General features: G+C 46.8%; 1 protein-coding gene across 1 annotated transcript; it reads right to left on the reverse strand.

Moving 5' to 3' along the window:
• Nucleotides 1–1,022: 1,022 nt before the first annotated feature.
• Nucleotides 1,023–11,448, reverse strand: Rpa2 (replication protein A2). Its single transcript, XM_021160191.3, has 9 exons — nucleotides 11,150–11,448; nucleotides 10,830–10,936; nucleotides 9,034–9,135; nucleotides 7,723–7,836; nucleotides 5,625–5,699; nucleotides 4,383–4,499; nucleotides 3,161–3,268; nucleotides 2,753–2,847; nucleotides 1,023–1,723 (listed from the first exon to the last, which is right to left on the reverse strand). Exons 1-9 carry the CDS (start codon nucleotides 11,157–11,159, stop codon nucleotides 1,639–1,641), a joined length of 813 nt encoding a protein of 270 aa, XP_021015850.1. The 5' UTR covers nucleotides 11,160–11,448; the 3' UTR covers nucleotides 1,023–1,638.
• Nucleotides 11,449–17,363: the final 5,915 nt, after the last annotated feature.

Below are 17,363 nucleotides of genomic sequence, written 5' to 3' on the forward strand. Positions count from 1 at the left end.
ACGTTTGAGGGAGATACCTGTGTCAGCCTTCCTGAATGGTTCGGTTTGGTATCCAATAAAGGCATTTAACAACGTGTGTGTTCAAGCAAGTGCCAGAGTCATTGGAACCTCTAGAACTGGAGTTACAGCAGGCACTCTTAACCCGAGTCATCTCTTTACGTCTCCCTGCCCCTCACCCCCCCTCCCTCGGAGACAAGGTCTCCCTATGTAATCCTGCTTGCCTAGAATCCGGTATATAGACCACACTGGCCTCAGAGCCGAGATCTACCTGCCTCTTCCTAAATCGTGATTTGAATTATGGAATGCCGCACAAAACCACAACTTTGCTTACCTGGTAACTAGAGGAATCCAGGAACCTGTGAAAGTGCCCTGTCATACGACCCATACTGGAACAGGTTTTGTTTTTTCTCAGTCACTTCCGTTATCTAAGAATAGATCCATAACTAATAACAGAACTGGTTAGCTGAGCCTTACCTAGAGGTGTGGCTGCTCAGAAGGAACTAGTCTGTCTAGTAAACAGCCAGGTGCTTACCATTATCATTCAGGGTGGGAGCTCAATTAGAAGCAGGCAGTTCTTATTTGCATGTTCCACATCAGGAACTCCACTCCCAAATTAGTTTCCATTCAAGACCTTTGACATCTGTGAGCATTTTTCCTCTCCTTCAAGGACAGCTGTTGTGAAGCCTCAGCCAACTCAGCTCAGGATCACAGTCAGTGCCAACATTAAAGGCCCACATCAGCACGGCTAGGGGCTGACCGCCTTGTGGATGGCAGGCAAGTGCTTTACTACTGGGAGCTGTAGCCCCAGCTCAAGGTCTAGTCACAATCTGTGGTGGCCATGGCACATGCTATGCACAGCCACAACCCCCCATAAGCCTGGTGACCAGAGTTGAACCCCTGGAATACACGGTAGAAGGTGACTCTGTACACTGTACAAAGAGAAAGCAGACTCCACCAAGCTGTCCTCTGACTTCCACACACACACAGTAAGTAAGCGCTAAAAATAAAACCAACATTCCAGAAGCTATTACAATCGAACTGTTTTATCAAACATATGAACATTTATATTACAAACCACGCAATAACATTTCTTTCTCTCAGCCGCACGAGGCCTCCAGGTCAGAACCCCAGGCTCACTTAAACCTCCTTCCCACGGCGGGCAAGACAAGGGAAGGAAAGTGCAATTCCGAAAGTAACCCCGCAGACCCAGAGGGTGGCACAAACTGGCAGAGGGTGGCAGGTTCTTCTTTGGCCCTTGGCCCTAGCAGTGCTCGTCCTCAACAGGAAGCCTTTGAGAACAGAAGCTCCCAAGCAAGTTGGAGCTCTGCCGACATCTTGGCAGTGTTCCTCTTTCAATTCCAACCGCCCATCCTGGAGTCCTGACTAGCTTATCGGCATTTCTTGCACGAAATCCAGTCCTGGCTTACTTCCTTCTCAACTGTCTTTCTCCCTCTGAACGAACCTCTAAACAACAAGCAACAAAACAGAGAGCGCTAAGTTCCAAAAGGACTTCAGCGGAGTGAGACCTTCTACAGCAAAGTTCTGTCCTAGAAGCCTCTGGCCAAAGCCCGCAGAGCTGGGGCCGACAGATGAACACAGGCCCAGCTGGACAGAGTCCAGGTACCCAGGAGACACCAATCACTCTGCATCTGTAGACTTAAAGTGATCGTCGTCCACAGTAGAGTAAATGTGGCCCTCGTTGCACAGAAAATCCACTGCTTGCCTGAAAGGAAAAAAGAGGGAGGGGGAATCCCCACATTAAAACCAGCGCCTATTGAACATAGCTAAGTAAGCAAACATCACTTGTTTGTGTACTTCTCTTAGCTGTGAATTCCTCAGTCACTTTGTTCATGGAAGTCTCTTGCAGAGAAATGTCGATACAACCCAAGGGTTGAGTTATCCATGCAGACCAGAGCTACCAGGGCTGCCTTGGATCCCGGACTCAAATTCCAAAATAAAACAGGGCTTCACTTAGAATGCCAATCTAAGTTGACGTAAGATCCTGAAGCTACAGTCAGTTTGCACCTGAGATGTGCACAGGGGTCTTACAGCTCCCTTCCCTGGATTCAGGCCCCAGAATCACACACTGAGATGCCTTTTGCTTTGCCCATGGGCAGTAGAGTGGCAGGAAGGGAAAGGTAAGCCAGAAAGTGACTCCTCCAAATCCTTAGGTCCTCAGAGATAGGAAGACGTCTAGTAAGAGCCAGAATTTACAGTGTAGCTACCTCACCACAATGACTTTGAGATGGGCATTATCTACCACATTTCACAGCATAGAATGGGGAACTGGCCTGGGCATTTATTCTATCTTGGCCTACAGTTACTAAATGGGTTTGCCTGTTTTGAGACAGGGTCTTGGTCTCTATGTAGTCAGAGCTGTCCTGGAACTCGCTATGTAAACTTGGCTGGCCTTGAACACCCCCCCACACACACACACACCCCCCCCCATCTCAGTTCACTGCAATGGAATCAGGAGTCTGGAGTAAGAAGGGCTGCCTGATGCCTTCAGGTCCCAACAAATGAGCAAGTGGTGCAACAGCGCCACCTGAGTGCTTTTCTATTTTCTTCCCAGCAGCTGACTTTCCTGTGTGAGTCTTAGGCAGCCCAGGTTGGCTCTGAACTCCCAATCCTCCTGCTTCTATCTTTCAAGTGCTGAGATGACAGATGAGAACCAGCAAGCCCAGATCCGGCCGGCTTCACCTTTCCCACTCCCCACCAGCAGAAGGTTGTGGACAGATCCAAGGCCACTCACTTGATTGAGGGCACAGGCATATGCTGGAGCTGGCTCCTGAGGTCCTGGAAGTTCAGTCCTTCAGGTCTTGGGCAAGCCTTGATCAAATTCAGCACCTGACAGTTCAAAGTAAAAAGACTTTAGCAACTAGCTACTGTGCATCAGCTTATTACGTAAACCCGTCACTTCATAAACAACGAGGAGCTGGAAAGATGGCTCAGGAGACCCTGGGCTTCCACCCTCTCTATCCTCTACTGGTATCGGGCATTGTGGACACACACATATCCATCTGTACAAGCAGGCAAGCACACACAAGTTAAAAAGGAGGGGGTGTTGGTGTGAAGCAGGCTGCAAGATAACCTTCCATCACTTGGGAAGAAACAAACTATCAGACTGCCTGTGCTCTGCAGGGGTAAGTAGGCAGCTTACCTGGTTTTGGACCACAGTGAGGCCATTTGCTGGCATGAAGTTATTCCCACTGAAGTTTCCGGGCTCACTCATTCCTGGGTTGCTGATAGATGGTCTCCCTGCAGAGGCCTGAATTAAGAACAAGATCAGAACATTAGAAAAGCCACCACATCAACCCTACTTCACCTAACTTACTAATAGACAGTAGCAAACAATTTAATCTGTTTCCCTAGTAATGCTTTATATAGGAACGCGCTAACACTGAAACCTCCTAAGGAACGTTAAATAACCCCAAGGCAGGCATTCCCTGTCCCGGAAAGGAGGCTCTGGCACTACGACTTCACATGCCAGCTACAGTGGTTTCCCTGGGGCTCCCTCAAGTGAGCATTTATTATCGTGAAACCCCGTTGGGAGAGAAAAGGGCCCAGGTTTGCCTGTGGGTACAGATCCCTGGCAGAAGGCTTGCCCACTATGGATAAGACCGAGAGAGGCACAGATGCTTCACCCTTTTAGGTCACTCCTTCTCTGCCTACCACTAGCTGGATTATCTCAAATCCTCCTCTGAATTGAGTTCTACCAACGTCTCAAGTCCCTGGCTGCTCCAGCGTTTTGGTCGCCACAACATCTGACCTCTTAGCAGCAGACAATGCTGCCCACTGCTCCCCAGTGGGCCCTCCAGGCTTCTCTGGCTCCCACTCACTCCCACTGCACCTTCTCAGAAGCCCTACTCTCTGCAGTGCTGATGAACAGGACACCCTCTAAGTCTTGTACCCACTGTACTGAATGACAAGGTCACACGGCCTGTGAGGTTTAACACAGTGTGACCACACTGAGGAGAAACTCTATCCTATTAGACCGTCCAGTCAAACACCCATTAGATGTCTGTTGTTGAGATGTTTTTATGGCGTACAGGTTGGACGCAAAATGCTGTTTGGCTTTGAAACTTTTGGTCAGCTATCTTGGTACTGGGTGAGAGACAACTGGAAACTCTGAGAACATGAGTGTTTCACTTAGACTAAAGGACGGTGGCGAAGCTCAGGGAGAAAATGTGCTGAGGACCACGTGATGGCTGAAGATGGCTCGGCAGTGGGAGCTTTTTGAGCTCTTCCTGAGTTTGGCTGCAGGTGGCACACAGCTTGTAGCCCTACCTGCAGGGGATCCCTCGCACACCACACACAGACACGGAACTATAAATGTTAAGTTTGGTTTCCCAGAAAGGGAGGAGCTGGTTGCAGCTGCTCACCTGGCTGTTGGACTTGCTGAGCATCATGTGTGAATTGACCACTTCCAGGATGTGTGCGGTGAACTCATTCATGTCTTCCAGAGGAATGATCTTAAAGGCCACCAAGCTCTTTTTGTTCTATTATAAGTAAGAGGAAAATATAAGTAAAAGACAAACATATTCAAGTGACTTTTGGGGCCAAACGCCTGTTAGACTTAAAAATGTGAATGTGGGCACATGTACCACTGTATACAAGGGACGTCAAGAGGGTAGACTTGGTGTGTTGGCTCTCACTTCCCACCTCAAACAGGTTGTCTTTCTAGTATATACACCCAACCAACTAGGTAGCCCCAAAGCTCTAGAGATTCTCCTGACTGCCTCCCAAGTCCTCAGGATGCATTACAGAGGCTCTGGAGAGTCACCTGGCTTTTACACAGCTCCTGAGGATTAGAACTCAATAACTCAGGTCCCTGATATTTGCATGGCACGTGTTAGCTACCCAGTGGGCAATCTCTTAGCTCTACTAAGTTTTGTTTTGTGAGGCAAGGTTTCACTGTCCTTAGCTATCCTGTAGCATACCTTGTACACAGGCTGACCCAGAACTGATCAGCCTTTCTGAGACAGGGTCTCACTATGTAGCCCTGGTTGTTTGGAACTCACTATGTGGACTAGAGTGTGCTCAAACTCAGATATTTATCTGCCTCTGTGTCCTGGGGATAAAGGAAAACACCTATGTGCATCACACATGGCTTTAATGTCTATTTTAAGATAGAACCTAGATACTTCCTCTCAATGAAGAGAACAAAATATCTTCTCATTTAATATGCAGACTTGATTATTAAGGATAATTACCCATTCTTCTTATGAAGACATAAATTCAGAAATTTTTTTTATTATATTTTGTTTTTCCAGAGAGAACTTGTTTAAATTGCACGACCAGCAGTCGTGCAATTTGCTCTATCTTACAATTCACTCTATAGACTAGGCTGGCTTTGAACTCACAGATTATCTGCCTACCCCTGCCTCCCTCGTGCTGTGGTTAAGGGGGCACACCACCACCACCACACGTCACGAGACAGGTTCTCTTCTTGTTCACCAATGTGTGTGTGTCAAGGCAGTGTGCCTGTGAGCTTCAGGGGCGGCTCCACCTCTCTCTGCATCGGCATGCCGAGGTTACAAGTCTGTGCTAACAAGTCTGGTGAACCTCACTCTTCATCTCCACCGTCTCCCCAGCTCTGAAGCTACCATTTTCTTTGACTTTACCTGGAAAGACCTGAGGTGACCAGCGACTTTCACGTATGTTTCAGGAGGAACCACAGCATTCTCACCACTGGCATCCTGACAGATAAAATAGAAACACATCACTGGTTTTTTTTCTTTACTTTTAATTTTTTGATAGGGTCTCATATAACGCAGGCTTATCTTCAAACTTAATATACAGCCAAGGATGACTTTGGACTTCTTCCTGTTTCTATCTACCAAGTACTGGATTACAACCCTGTAAGGGTCACATGCAACTTATTTGGTGCCAGAGATAGAACTGCCTGTAATTTTGTTACTGGTTTTTTTTTTTTTTTTTTTGGTCTTCCCTTAAGGTGTGAGAGAGACAAACAAGAGAGAGACAGATAGAGGGTCTTCTAAATGCAATCTACGTGTCTTGGAACTATGTAACTCAGAATGGTCTAGAACTTACGGCAAAATCCTTCTGAATTAGCTTCCCGATTGCCAGTATACCACACATGATCCAAGCACACCAGGCTGGTCAACAGTATTTAGTCATTCCCCCTGCATTTTGTGCCTGTGCCCCTCGGTGAGTGAGTGGAGGTCAGAAGACATGTGGGGAGTTGGTTTCCTCCTATCACATAGACGATCATTAAGTTTACCAGCTGAGGGCTGGAGAGATGGCTCAGCGGGTAAGAACATTGACTGCTCTTCCGAAGGTCCTGAGTTCAAATCCCAGCAACCACGTGGTGGCTCACAACTATTTGTAATGAGATCTGATGCCCTCTTCTGGTGTGTCTGAAGACAGCTAAAGTGTACTTACATACATATATATATATATATATATATATATATATATATATAAATAAATCTTTGGGTCAGAGCAAGCAGGGCTGGAGCAGGGCCGGAGCAAGCAGAGGTCCTGAGTTCAATTCTCAGCAACCACATAATGACTCACAACCATCTGTACAGCTACAGAGTTCTCATATATATAAGTAAATAAATCTTTAAAAAGAAAAAAAAGTTCACCAGCTGAGCCATCTTATTAGTCCCTGGTCAATACTTCTTTGCACATTAATTTAATGTGTTAAAGGTATAGGAGTGTGCTAGGTGTGTTCTTGGTGCCAATGGAGGCCAGAAGAGGATGTCGAATCCACTAAAACTGGAGTTACATACAGATAGCTGTGAGCTGCCGTGTGGATACTGGGAATTCTCTGGAAGAGCAACCAATGTTCTTTTTTTTTTTGGTTTTTTCGAGACAGGGTTTCTCTGTATAGCCCTGGCTGTCCTGGAACTCACTTTGTAGACCAGGCTGGCCTCGAACTCAGAAATCCGCCTGCCTCTGCCTCCAGAGTGCTAGGATGAAAGGCGTGCGCCACCACGACCTGCTTGCAACCAATGTTCTTAACTGCTGAGTTATTCCTCCAGCATACCTTGTCAAAACCCTTAAACTAAATCTTGGTACACATCCTTGGTTCCTGGCTGTCCTGGAACTCACTCTGTAGACCAGGCTGGCCTCGAACTCAGAAACCCGCCTGCCTCTGCCTCCCAAATGCTGGGATCACAGGAGTGCGCCACCACTGCCCGGGCCTTGTCCATTTCTCTAAGGTGAAGCCTCTTGTTTTTCACTTTGCAGAGCTTCTTATTAAAGTGACTGAATTTGTCCCAGTAAGCTTCCCGTCCATTTAAACAGTATCTATCCAAGGCCCACTGTGGGATGGGCACCATTCTAGGTACCGGGGATAGCAGTGACCAAGAGAAAAACTGTTTTTTTTTTTTTTGGTTTTTCGAGACAGGGTTTCTCTGTGTAGCCCTGGCTGTCCTGGCACTCACTTTGTAGACCAGGCTGGCCTCGAACTCAGAAATCCACCTGCCTCTGCCTCCCGAGTGCTGGGATTAAAGGCATGCACCACCACGCCCGGCCCAGAGAGAATTTACTTTCTACTCTCCTACACAGTATTTTAGGCGGTTTTACATTTTTTTGTGGTCAAATCAGTTAAGCTCTCGCTTTATGGGTTTTACCCTCGGTATCTTGCTTATGAATGTTTATACAGAGAAACCTGTAACAGGCTAAAACTGAAAGAGCTCAACATCCAAAGCCCCAAAGTCACCCCACCTCGACCCAAGAGAAGACACTCACATCCGTGTCAACCCACTGACGAACATCCATGGGCGCAGCCGTCATATCGTCTATCTTGTAAACAATGTTGGTTGGAGCCTTCTCCGCATGTCTGATTATCCCCACAATAGTGACCTAGGATAGAGAAAGAAACAAACACAGTCTGACTTCCCTGGCAATCAAAGCAAGATGCACATATACACACAAATAATTTATAAACTTTTTTTGTTTCATGGGCCGGACTGGCCTCATACTTGTGGTAATTAATTCTCCTGCCTGCCTCCTGAGTGCCAAGATTATAGGTGTGAGCTGCCATGTTCAGTCTAAAACTTACCTACTTTTATTTATCTGAACAGAACATATTCATTAAGGAAAACTGAGACACAACTCCTGCAAGTAACAGAGGCTTCTGTTAAGGGAAGAATACCTTCATACTCTTTTTTAAAAATACTTTTTGTTTGTTGGTTTATTTAGAGATACGGTTTCACTGAGCAGGCCGGGCTGTCCTGGAACTATGTAGCTCAGGCTGGCCTTGAACTCAGAGGTCCACTTGCCTCTGCCTCGCATTGGTGGGGTTAAAGGTGTCAGCCACCACTGCCCAGCTTTAAAAAGTACTTTCCGCCGGGCGGTGGTGGCGCACGCCTTTGATCCCAGCACTTGGGAGGCAGAGGCAGGCGGATTTCTGAGTTCGAGGTCAGCCTGGTCTACAAAGTGAGTTCCAGGACAGCTAGGGCTATACAGAGAAATCCTGTCTCGAAAAACAAACAAACAAACAAAAAAAACCAAAATAAATAAATAAAAACAAACAAACAAAAAATACTTTCCACAAAAATATTGTTATTTTACCATTGTGTGTATGTGTGCCATGGTCCAGGGGTCAGAGGATATTTTTAGGGAACTAGTTCTTTTTCTAATGTAGAATGTGGAGACTGAACTCAGGTCATCAGGCTGTGCAAAAGGCCCAAGCACTTTCACCCACAGAGCACGTCACTAGCTACATACTTTTCGATTAAGCAAGTCTTACTCCTTTTTCTTTGCATATGAGTGAAGGATATGCACAAATGAGCAGACAGATGAGCACATTGGAGGACATTGGCTGTCCAGGTCTAGCACTATTGCTTTTATTCCCTTGAGACAGAGTCTCACTGAACCTGGAGCCAGCAAGGCCCTAGGACCCTCCCATCTCTGAGCTTTGTGGTTACAGGACCCAGGGGAAGCGAGCCTGGCCTTGCACATGCATACGGATCTGATACTGGGCCTCAGGCTTGCACAGACATCTTCCCACCCCTCATTTCCTATCTCTAAACGGTTCTTCCGCAAAATCTTACAGACCTGTGAAATCTCAACATCTCCAATTCTGAACACTTCATCAGTCAGAGTAGCAGAAAGCAGCTGGGATATGGTACAGGGCACAATATGCTGGGCTCGGACTCTCTGAAAAGAAAAAGTACACACAGTCAACCCAAGAGAGTAACAATCACTCATTTAATGTTTCCATGCGCCAAGCACTTTGAATATACCACACTCCTGGGATTTCAAAACCAAGTTCTCCTTACTTTAAAAAGAGACTGAAAACAAGGCCAGAAGTTAACATTTGATTCATCTTCCTCCCCCTCCTACGTGCTAGGATTCAGAGTGTGCGACTATACACGGCGAATGCCACACTTTTGAATTCAAGCCCACAGGGATCTGATGCTAGACCTCCAGGTGAATATATGTTTATTGTGGGTTCACAAAGAAAAGGTCAGACTAGAGTCAGGACAACATAGGATAGCCTGACATCCCAGGGCTAGGCAGTGGTGGCAAATGGTTTTAATCTCAGCACCCAGGAGGCAGAGGAAGGTGGACTTCTGAGTTCAAGGCCAGCCTGGTCTACAGAGTGAGTTCCAGGACAGCCAAGGATACACACACAGAGACACACAAAACAAAACAACAACAAGAAAACAACTATCTCAGAGAGGTAGGGGTAGAAAGAGCACATCCCAGACAATAGCAAGAGCAGTGTTCAGGACACCATGGAGACAACAGAGTGTTGTGAAAAGGCTGGGGGCTGGAGAGATGGCTCAGTGGTTAAGAGCACTGACTGGTCTTCCAAAGGTCCCGAGTTCAAGTCCCAGCAACCACATGGTGGCTCACAACCATCTGTAATGAGAGCTGATGCCCTCGTCCGAGGTGTCTGAAGATAGCTACAGTGTACTTACATATAATAAAAAGAAAAGGCTTGAGGAATGACAAGCAGAAAAAGGACTAAGAAGATGCTCCAGGTTTCTTGATAAAATGGAAGAAGTTAGACGTATAGCTTCTTTTAGGAGATATTCTGGCAACCAGATGGCAGTCTCTGCAGAAAACCTGGCGAGAGTTTCGCCAAGCTGCTCATCTTTGGGCATCTTAACGGGAGAGTCAGATGGAGTGGGCAGAGGAGCATCTAGTGAAGACACTCGCCTCTCAGGCCACCTACGAGCAATGTAGTTTGCTTTTTAAGGAAGGATCTTTTGGGGCTGGAGAGATGGCTCAGCGGTTAAGAGCACTGACTGCTCTTCCAAGAGGTCCTGAGTTCAATTCCCAGCAACCATACGGTGGCTCACAACGATCTGTAATGGGACCTGATGTCCTCTTCTGGTGTGTCTGAGGACAGCTACAGTGTACAGGCAGGTGGATCTCTGAGTTCCAGGCCAGCCAGAGCTACAAACACCTCCAAAACACTTGGTCATACAATGAATATGTACGAGGCAGAAAAAGCCCAGCAGATTAAGGCTTAGAGGGTCCTTCCTATCAGTTACCAACAGGAAATAACCCCAAACCTGTTCTGAACGCAGCGGACTCTTGTTCTTCAGGGATTTTAGTAGTCCCAGCTGTGCCCTGGGGACAGCGACATTAAACTCTACTAAAGCATACTTTCGAGTGGTAGGGCCAGGAAAATGGAGGCCGAGCCAACCACTGCACGCTTGCCAAACAATAAAATAATGATAATAATAATGATAAAATAACCCTGTCCCCACTTGACCATACAAAAGACAAGGTAGGTAACGGACAGCTTCTGACACCTTGGGGTGTGTCACCCTCCCGCACGAAAACACATTCCCTCCCGGCCAGGACACAAATGAGAACGGAGCCGTCAGTCTACGTACTGATTTCTTCTCCGCCTGCGACGGTGTGGGCGACCCGAAGCCACCGGGAGACTGCGTGTAGCCGCCTGCTCCGCCATAGGTGGAGCTGCTGAAGCTTTCGAATCCGCCTGCGGGGAACGACAGTCGTCAGAGTCTGCGCTGCGCTCCCCATCTCTATACCTGGCGACCGCTGTCCCCACCGCCCCAGCCGCGACAATCCCCCTGCCACCCCGCGAACGCCGCCGAGCCCGCCTCGGGCCTCTCGCTCCCTCCCGGCCTTCCTGCGCCAGACTCGCCCACTCCCGACACCCTCGCGTGACTCTCCCCACGCCCGCCATTACTATTCCACATCCTGGTCGCAGTTCTCCTGAGAGAGCGGCCCAAGAAGCTCGGACACGAAAACCAAGAACACTTGGGAACTCTGTGCGGCTCCGGCGTGGCAGCGTTCTGCCTACTTTGCACTGGCGCCACAAACTCCTTCCCGCGAAGGGACAGCCAATCAGCGCTCAGGACACATCTACCTTCAGCCAATCAGAACTCACGAGTCCCCTCTTTTTTATTTTTTTTTTCCGGTATCAAGGCCAAGCTTAAGAAAAACACACGGCCCAAAGAAGGAATGGAAGCCTGCGCGGCCATCTTTACTGAGGGCAAATTTCTGCTCCCACAGTACTCAAGAAAACAACCAATCAAAACTATACTTCCGGGGCTATCCTCAAGCATTCTTCACACACACCCCATCTCCGTCGCATGCGACCCTACATCACTTCCGCCGCTCGCTAGCCCCCTTTTCCCGCCAAACTGCTAGTTTTCTGCACTTCCAGAGGTCCTGAGTTCAGTTCCCAGCAACCACATGGTGGCTCACAACCATCTGTAATGGGATCTGATGCCCTCTTCTGGTGTGTCTGAAGACAGCTACAGTGTACTCATATACTTGAAATAAATAATATAAGTCTTTCTTTTAAAAAAGAAAATAGCCAAGTATAGCAATTTAATTTCAGCACTCAGAAGCAGGAGGATCTCTGTGAGTTCGAGTCCAGCCTGGTCTGCATTGCAAATTCCAGGCTAGCCAAGGCTACATGATGAAACCCTGCTTCATAAAAATGAAATAAAAGAAATGAAAATTTTCCTGTAGGATCACAGATTGTCTCCATGATCATTGTGCCTTTTAAGAAACCTCATGGAAGGGGACTGGAGAGCTGGCTCAGCGGTTAAGAGCACCGACTGCTCTTCCAGAGGTCCTGAGTTCAATTCCCAGCAACCACATGGTGGCTCACAACCATCTATAATAGGATCTGATGTCCTTTTCTGGTGTGTCTGAAGATAGTGGTATTGTATTCATAAATAAATACCTGCGTGATGGTGGAATGAGAGGCTCAACTGTTAATCCCACTGTAGAAGAGTAGAAATGATTAAACAATTTTTGGTCAAATTAAGCAAGCTTAATTTTGTCAGAGATGGCTATCTCCCTAAACTGGGGTTTGAGAAAACAGCATCACTGGGCAGTGGTGGTGCAAACCTTTAATCCCAGCACTTAGGAGGTGAAAGACCCACAACGTGAGGACTCCCTCACGTTCTGACTCAGGAGAGGCGACACCCCAAAATCACCCACAAGAAACGATCTTGCTGCAACTGCAAGAGGATTTTTATTCGAGAGCGTTCTCGGGCCCATGGTCATACACCACGCAGGGGTAGAGGACCATGGCGCCCTGAGTAGCTGAGTAAGGGGGTATTTAAAGGAAGAAACCACAATTCATGGAGGTGGGGAGGGCATTGTTGGAAAATACCAAAAATACCAGTTAAGAGTCACAAGGAAGTATAAAGTCACAAGTGTCAGGTTATCTCTCAAGACAGTTTCTAAGAGCCCCTAACAATCTAAGAGCCCCTAAAGATAGCACATTTGCATTGCAGGTTCCAGTAATGGTCAGGGTGCCATTCTTTGAATTGAACCCAGGAAGCGGGTAGGTGGAGGAATGTCGCTATCTGTTTTATGACCAGTACCTGGAGCACTAAGCCACAAAGGCTACACTCCCAAGCCTGGGCCCAAAAGCCTCGAATTTTGTTTTTACTTTGCTATACTTTTTAAATACTTCTTCATTCCCCACTTCTTCTAGTTAATAGTTCTAATCTTAGAACTAGACACTATCTTCTCCCTGACATAGTTGATCCTTTAGGGCATGGTACTGTTATCTCAAAACTAAAAGCCACACTGCATTAATTCTTGTTTTAATAAAGGTGACTTGCCTATTTAACACACATGGACCTATAATTAAAAGCAGAAGCAAAATCAAAAGGGGTCTCATAAAGGTAGATAGTAGGGTGGTCAAGAGTACAAGATAAGGGCCTTTCCACCCGAGTCTCAAGGTTTTCTGCGTGGAGACGTCTAGCAGGTCTTCTGGAGCAGGCCTTCTGGAGCTGCTTTTTCACTCGCTGTCTCACTCACTGGAGCACCTTGAGCCTAGAGAACAAAGGCTGGGAAAGCAGCATGTCAGCACTATGTACAGAGGCTATTTTTACCAGTGGAGGGGGCCCCCTGTAGAATAATTTATAAGGGGGTCAGTCTAAACTGTCCAGGGGTGTTTCTAACTCTGAAGAGCAAAGGGTAGGAGAGCTATCCAATCATTAGCGCCAGTCTCCGCTGTCAATTTGGTAAGGGTCTCTTAATGGTTCTATTTATTCTCTCTATCTGTCCTGAGCTTTGGGGCCTGCATGTACAATGTAACTTTTAACTAATCTCTAATATCTTGGCCAGTCCCTGATTTACCTGGGCAACAAAGGCAGGTCCATTACCTTGGGAAGATTTCTTTTAGGATCTTTAGTCCTGGTAGGAAAAGCTTCTATCTATCTTGAAACGGTGTCTATAAACACTAACAAGTACTTGTTGCAATATCTAGCTGGCTTAATTTCTGTAAATTCTACCTCATCATAGCACAGGCCTTGCAGCTTTTGGCTATTTCTTCTGTCAAGTCAGAGAGTCCTATAACATAGCAGTCAAAGGACCTAACCACACCTTTTAATTTCTTGGCCCCCAGGCGAGTCAAATACTGTCCATAACTTGATAGTGCTCAGGGGTGTATCTAAAGCTGGTCTCTCTGATGTCATAATAATCTTTAGGCTCCTTGACTGCCAGGATCATTGCTCCTTGAGTCACCTGTTTGGCAGTTAGATCTGCTATCTGATTTTCTTTAGCCACAGCATCTTAGGTCTTTCTCTGCAGATGTCAACAGCCCTCTTTGTCTGTATATTGCTCCGTACAGTGGCAAAAGCATACCTGCTGTCAGTGTAGACTTTTCTTTTGCCATTTATGGACCTTGTCTCAAAGTCACAAGTTCAGCTTTCTGGGCCGACGTCCCTTCAGGGAGGCTGCTGGCCTAGATCACTTGCTTTCTGTCCACCACCATACTGCTGTCCCCGCCTTCTGCTTACCTTTAACCTCGAGGCTACTGTCATCAGTGTACCAGCTCGAACCCTCAGGCCAAGGCTGATCTGATCATTCAGATCATTTCAAGTACCAGTTTCTCAGCACAGTGATGAGTAGGTGCAGTCTCATGCAGTGGGACAGCAGGTGGAACAAAGCGAAGGTCACTCGTTCAGTCAACAAAAAGTTCTGATGTGTCACAGGAGCGTTGGTAGTCATCCATCAGTCAGGGGGCTTTTGGATAATGCTTTCAAGAGCGTGGGATGCCATTACAGCTAGTTACTGTCCCAGAGTGAGCTTATCAGCATCCTTGACAAGCAGATTATGGCAGCAATAGCTTTCAGGCAAGAAAATCACCCGCTGGCAACAGCGTGTAACTTCTTGGATAGGTAAGCCACTGGCCTTTTTCAAAGTCCCAAAGTCTGAGAAAGGACTCCTCTGGTGACCCCTGATCTCTCTTCCACATAAAGAGTGAAAGGCTTGGTTAGGTCAGACAAAGGCTGGCCATCAGTAGGGCCTGTTTTATTTCTCTAAAGGCTTTCAGGTGATCTGGGATCCACACAAACACTTCCCCTTCCTTGGTTAGGAGGTACAATGGGAAGCTAAGGTCGCCAACCCAGGTGTCTAGAGTCTGTAGAAGCCAGCAAGTACCCAAGAATTTTCTTACTTGCCTTGGCGTAGTTAGCCACTACTTCCCGTCTCGAAGGGTGTATCTCAAGTAAGTAACTTCAGTCTGACACAGCTGAGTCTTTTTAGCTGAGGCTCGGTCTTCAGTTGCCCAGGTTTCCTGTCTAGATCCTGTCTTTTTCTTTCTCTCCTATCAAATTTCTCTCTTGTCTAAGATCCCTCCTGTTTTCTCTTTCTTCTGCCTCCCGCCTCTCTCTCTCTCACACACACTTTCTCTGCCTCTTTCACTAATCACATAACTGTCTCCCTCTCATAATACACCTTCTAATCTCTGAAGTTTCTTTCTGATATCGGGAGCCAACTGCCTTATGAAGGCCGGCCAGGCCACTGAGGCCTTCTGGGCTTCCTAGGTAAGATCAAAGGGAGTGAACTGCCTGAAGGCTTCCATAAGCCTTTCAAGGAACATTGAGGGAGGTTCGATCGGCCCCTGCATTACCTCTTACCTTAGCCAAATTAGTGGGCCTGTCTCGAGGCACCTTGGAGACCAGAGCCTGGCGTTAGATTTTCAAGCTCTCCTTACCTTCAGCCATGTCGCAGTCGCAACTGGGGCGAGTCAAAAGGAATCCCATGTAGATCTCATTTTGTAGCTGTGTAGACCGCCGTTGGCTTCCGGGCCATTTTTCTAGCCTCTAACAGAATTCTCTCTTGCTCTTCGGTTGTTAAGAGCATCTGCAACAGCTGTTGACAATCATCTCAAGTAGGCTGATGAGAAAACATAAGGAACTCTACCAACCCTGTGAGGCATTGGGGATCCTGAGAAAGGGGGTGGTTAGTTTTTCAGTTATAAATACCAACAGAGGAAAATGACCAGTACTGAAGGGTTAAAGTTTGGGCGGGTCCACCAGAGTCCGCCTGGACTCTGTGCTCTGCAGTTCCATGTACCCGCAGCGGTCAGCCTCTTGACACCCCTAGGGGTTTAGGGTTCCCTCAGCAGCTAGGGTTGAGGCTGTGGATAAGGGGAAGGTTGTGGACTAGGCCAGTCAGGAGGCTTCATACAACCACAATTTTGAGAAGCAAAACCAAATTTTAAACAATCTATTTTTTTTTTAAATGAACTCTAAAAACATTACTTGCTACAAAGTTTGGCTGTCCGTTCCTGCACACAAACACAAGAAGGTGTAGCCGCCAATATATCTATTACAAATCAGGTTTCTAGGATAAGAATTACATAGAATATTACTCAATTTAGGCGTATCTTTAGAGACCTGTTCCCATGGATTGTCTTATGCTGCATGTTGTAGTTCTAAATTACTCTAACCCAGAGTTACCAGTTTTAAGTCAACTTTTTGTTACCAATGTTACAAATTTTTAATCATAACTAATAACTTATGAGCCACTAATCTATAACCAAGACATATAAAACATATTTATACTTTTGAAACTATTTAGAAACAAAAATGAAATGGCCGCATACATTTGCTCATTTAAACCAAACAAAATTCTTAATTTTTCTAGCTGTAATTTCAAGAGAGGAGCACCTTGTCACCTGATGAATCTAATTATCACAAGCACAGAGATTTTTGTAGAACTTGAGAAGCTGCTGGTCCCTATAAGAGCAGCATTTATAATCAGCTCCTAGCAGGACTTCTCTAGCCACACTAGATTCCTAACTACAGGTGCAGGGCTCCAAAGACCAATTAATACTGTTTATTTTATTTTATTTTTTACCAAATTATCCCCAGATAGTCGGAGAGTACTGCTTTTCTCAAAACCCATTCTCTCACATCTCAGGTGTAAACTATCTCTAGTCAGGGTATAAAGCACCTATGAGAATTACCTTTGCTTTTCTAGATTTTCACATAGCTCTAAACACATACACAAAAACACATAAAACAGAAACCAACAGATCCAGACACATTTGACCCTTTCTTGTCCTCTACAAGCAGGCAAAGAATTAGACGATTTTGGAGGGGGAAGCTTCCGCTTCAACAGAACTCGGTCCCTCTGACCGATCCGGAGACGGCCAGGCGTCCCTGGCTCTCCTTACCTCCCAGGGCGTCCCCCCGGGGCCACAGCCTGTGGTCCTCCTAGCACGTCTGCCGACCACAGTCCTCCGGTCCTTACGGCCCAAAAGGACAGCTGCAAATACCGACCGCGCGCGCATTTCAGACCCCATCACCCCATCGTCTACAAACACCAGCATCCATTTCTACCTAGACGACCAAAACCAGAGAAGCACACTTGTTCCTCACTCTGCCAGGTGTAAAACCAAGGCACAAGGTGGGACTCGAACCCACGATCTCGCAACCCGAAAACCAAGACACAAATTCAATAAACTCAGATGGATCCGAACTCAGACTTCGCCATGCTTCAGAAACATAGGACAAGACACAAACAACCCAACACAACAAGCACATGTTCCAATGTTCGTTTCAGAAAACAGACACTCAAAACAGAGACACCGGCCGGCACACACACAAAAGGGGATTCCCATACCTCCAAGTCGGTTCTCC

This window comes from Mus caroli, unplaced genomic scaffold (genome assembly GCF_978045245.1).
Source record: "Mus caroli unplaced genomic scaffold, Mus_caroli_1 scaffold_6, whole genome shotgun sequence".
Lineage (NCBI taxonomy): Eukaryota > Metazoa > Chordata > Mammalia > Rodentia > Muridae > Mus > Mus caroli.

Coding starts and splice junctions, on each gene's coding strand:
- Rpa2 (XM_021160191.3), bottom strand. Junction 5,700..7,722: donor GTCAGTGGGTTGACACGGAT/GTGAGTGTCTTC, acceptor TTTATCTGTCAG/GATGCCAGTGGTGAGAATGC. Junction 1,724..2,752: donor ATGCCTGTGCCCTCAATCAA/GTGAGTGGCCTT, acceptor TTTTCCTTTCAG/GCAAGCAGTGGATTTTCTGT.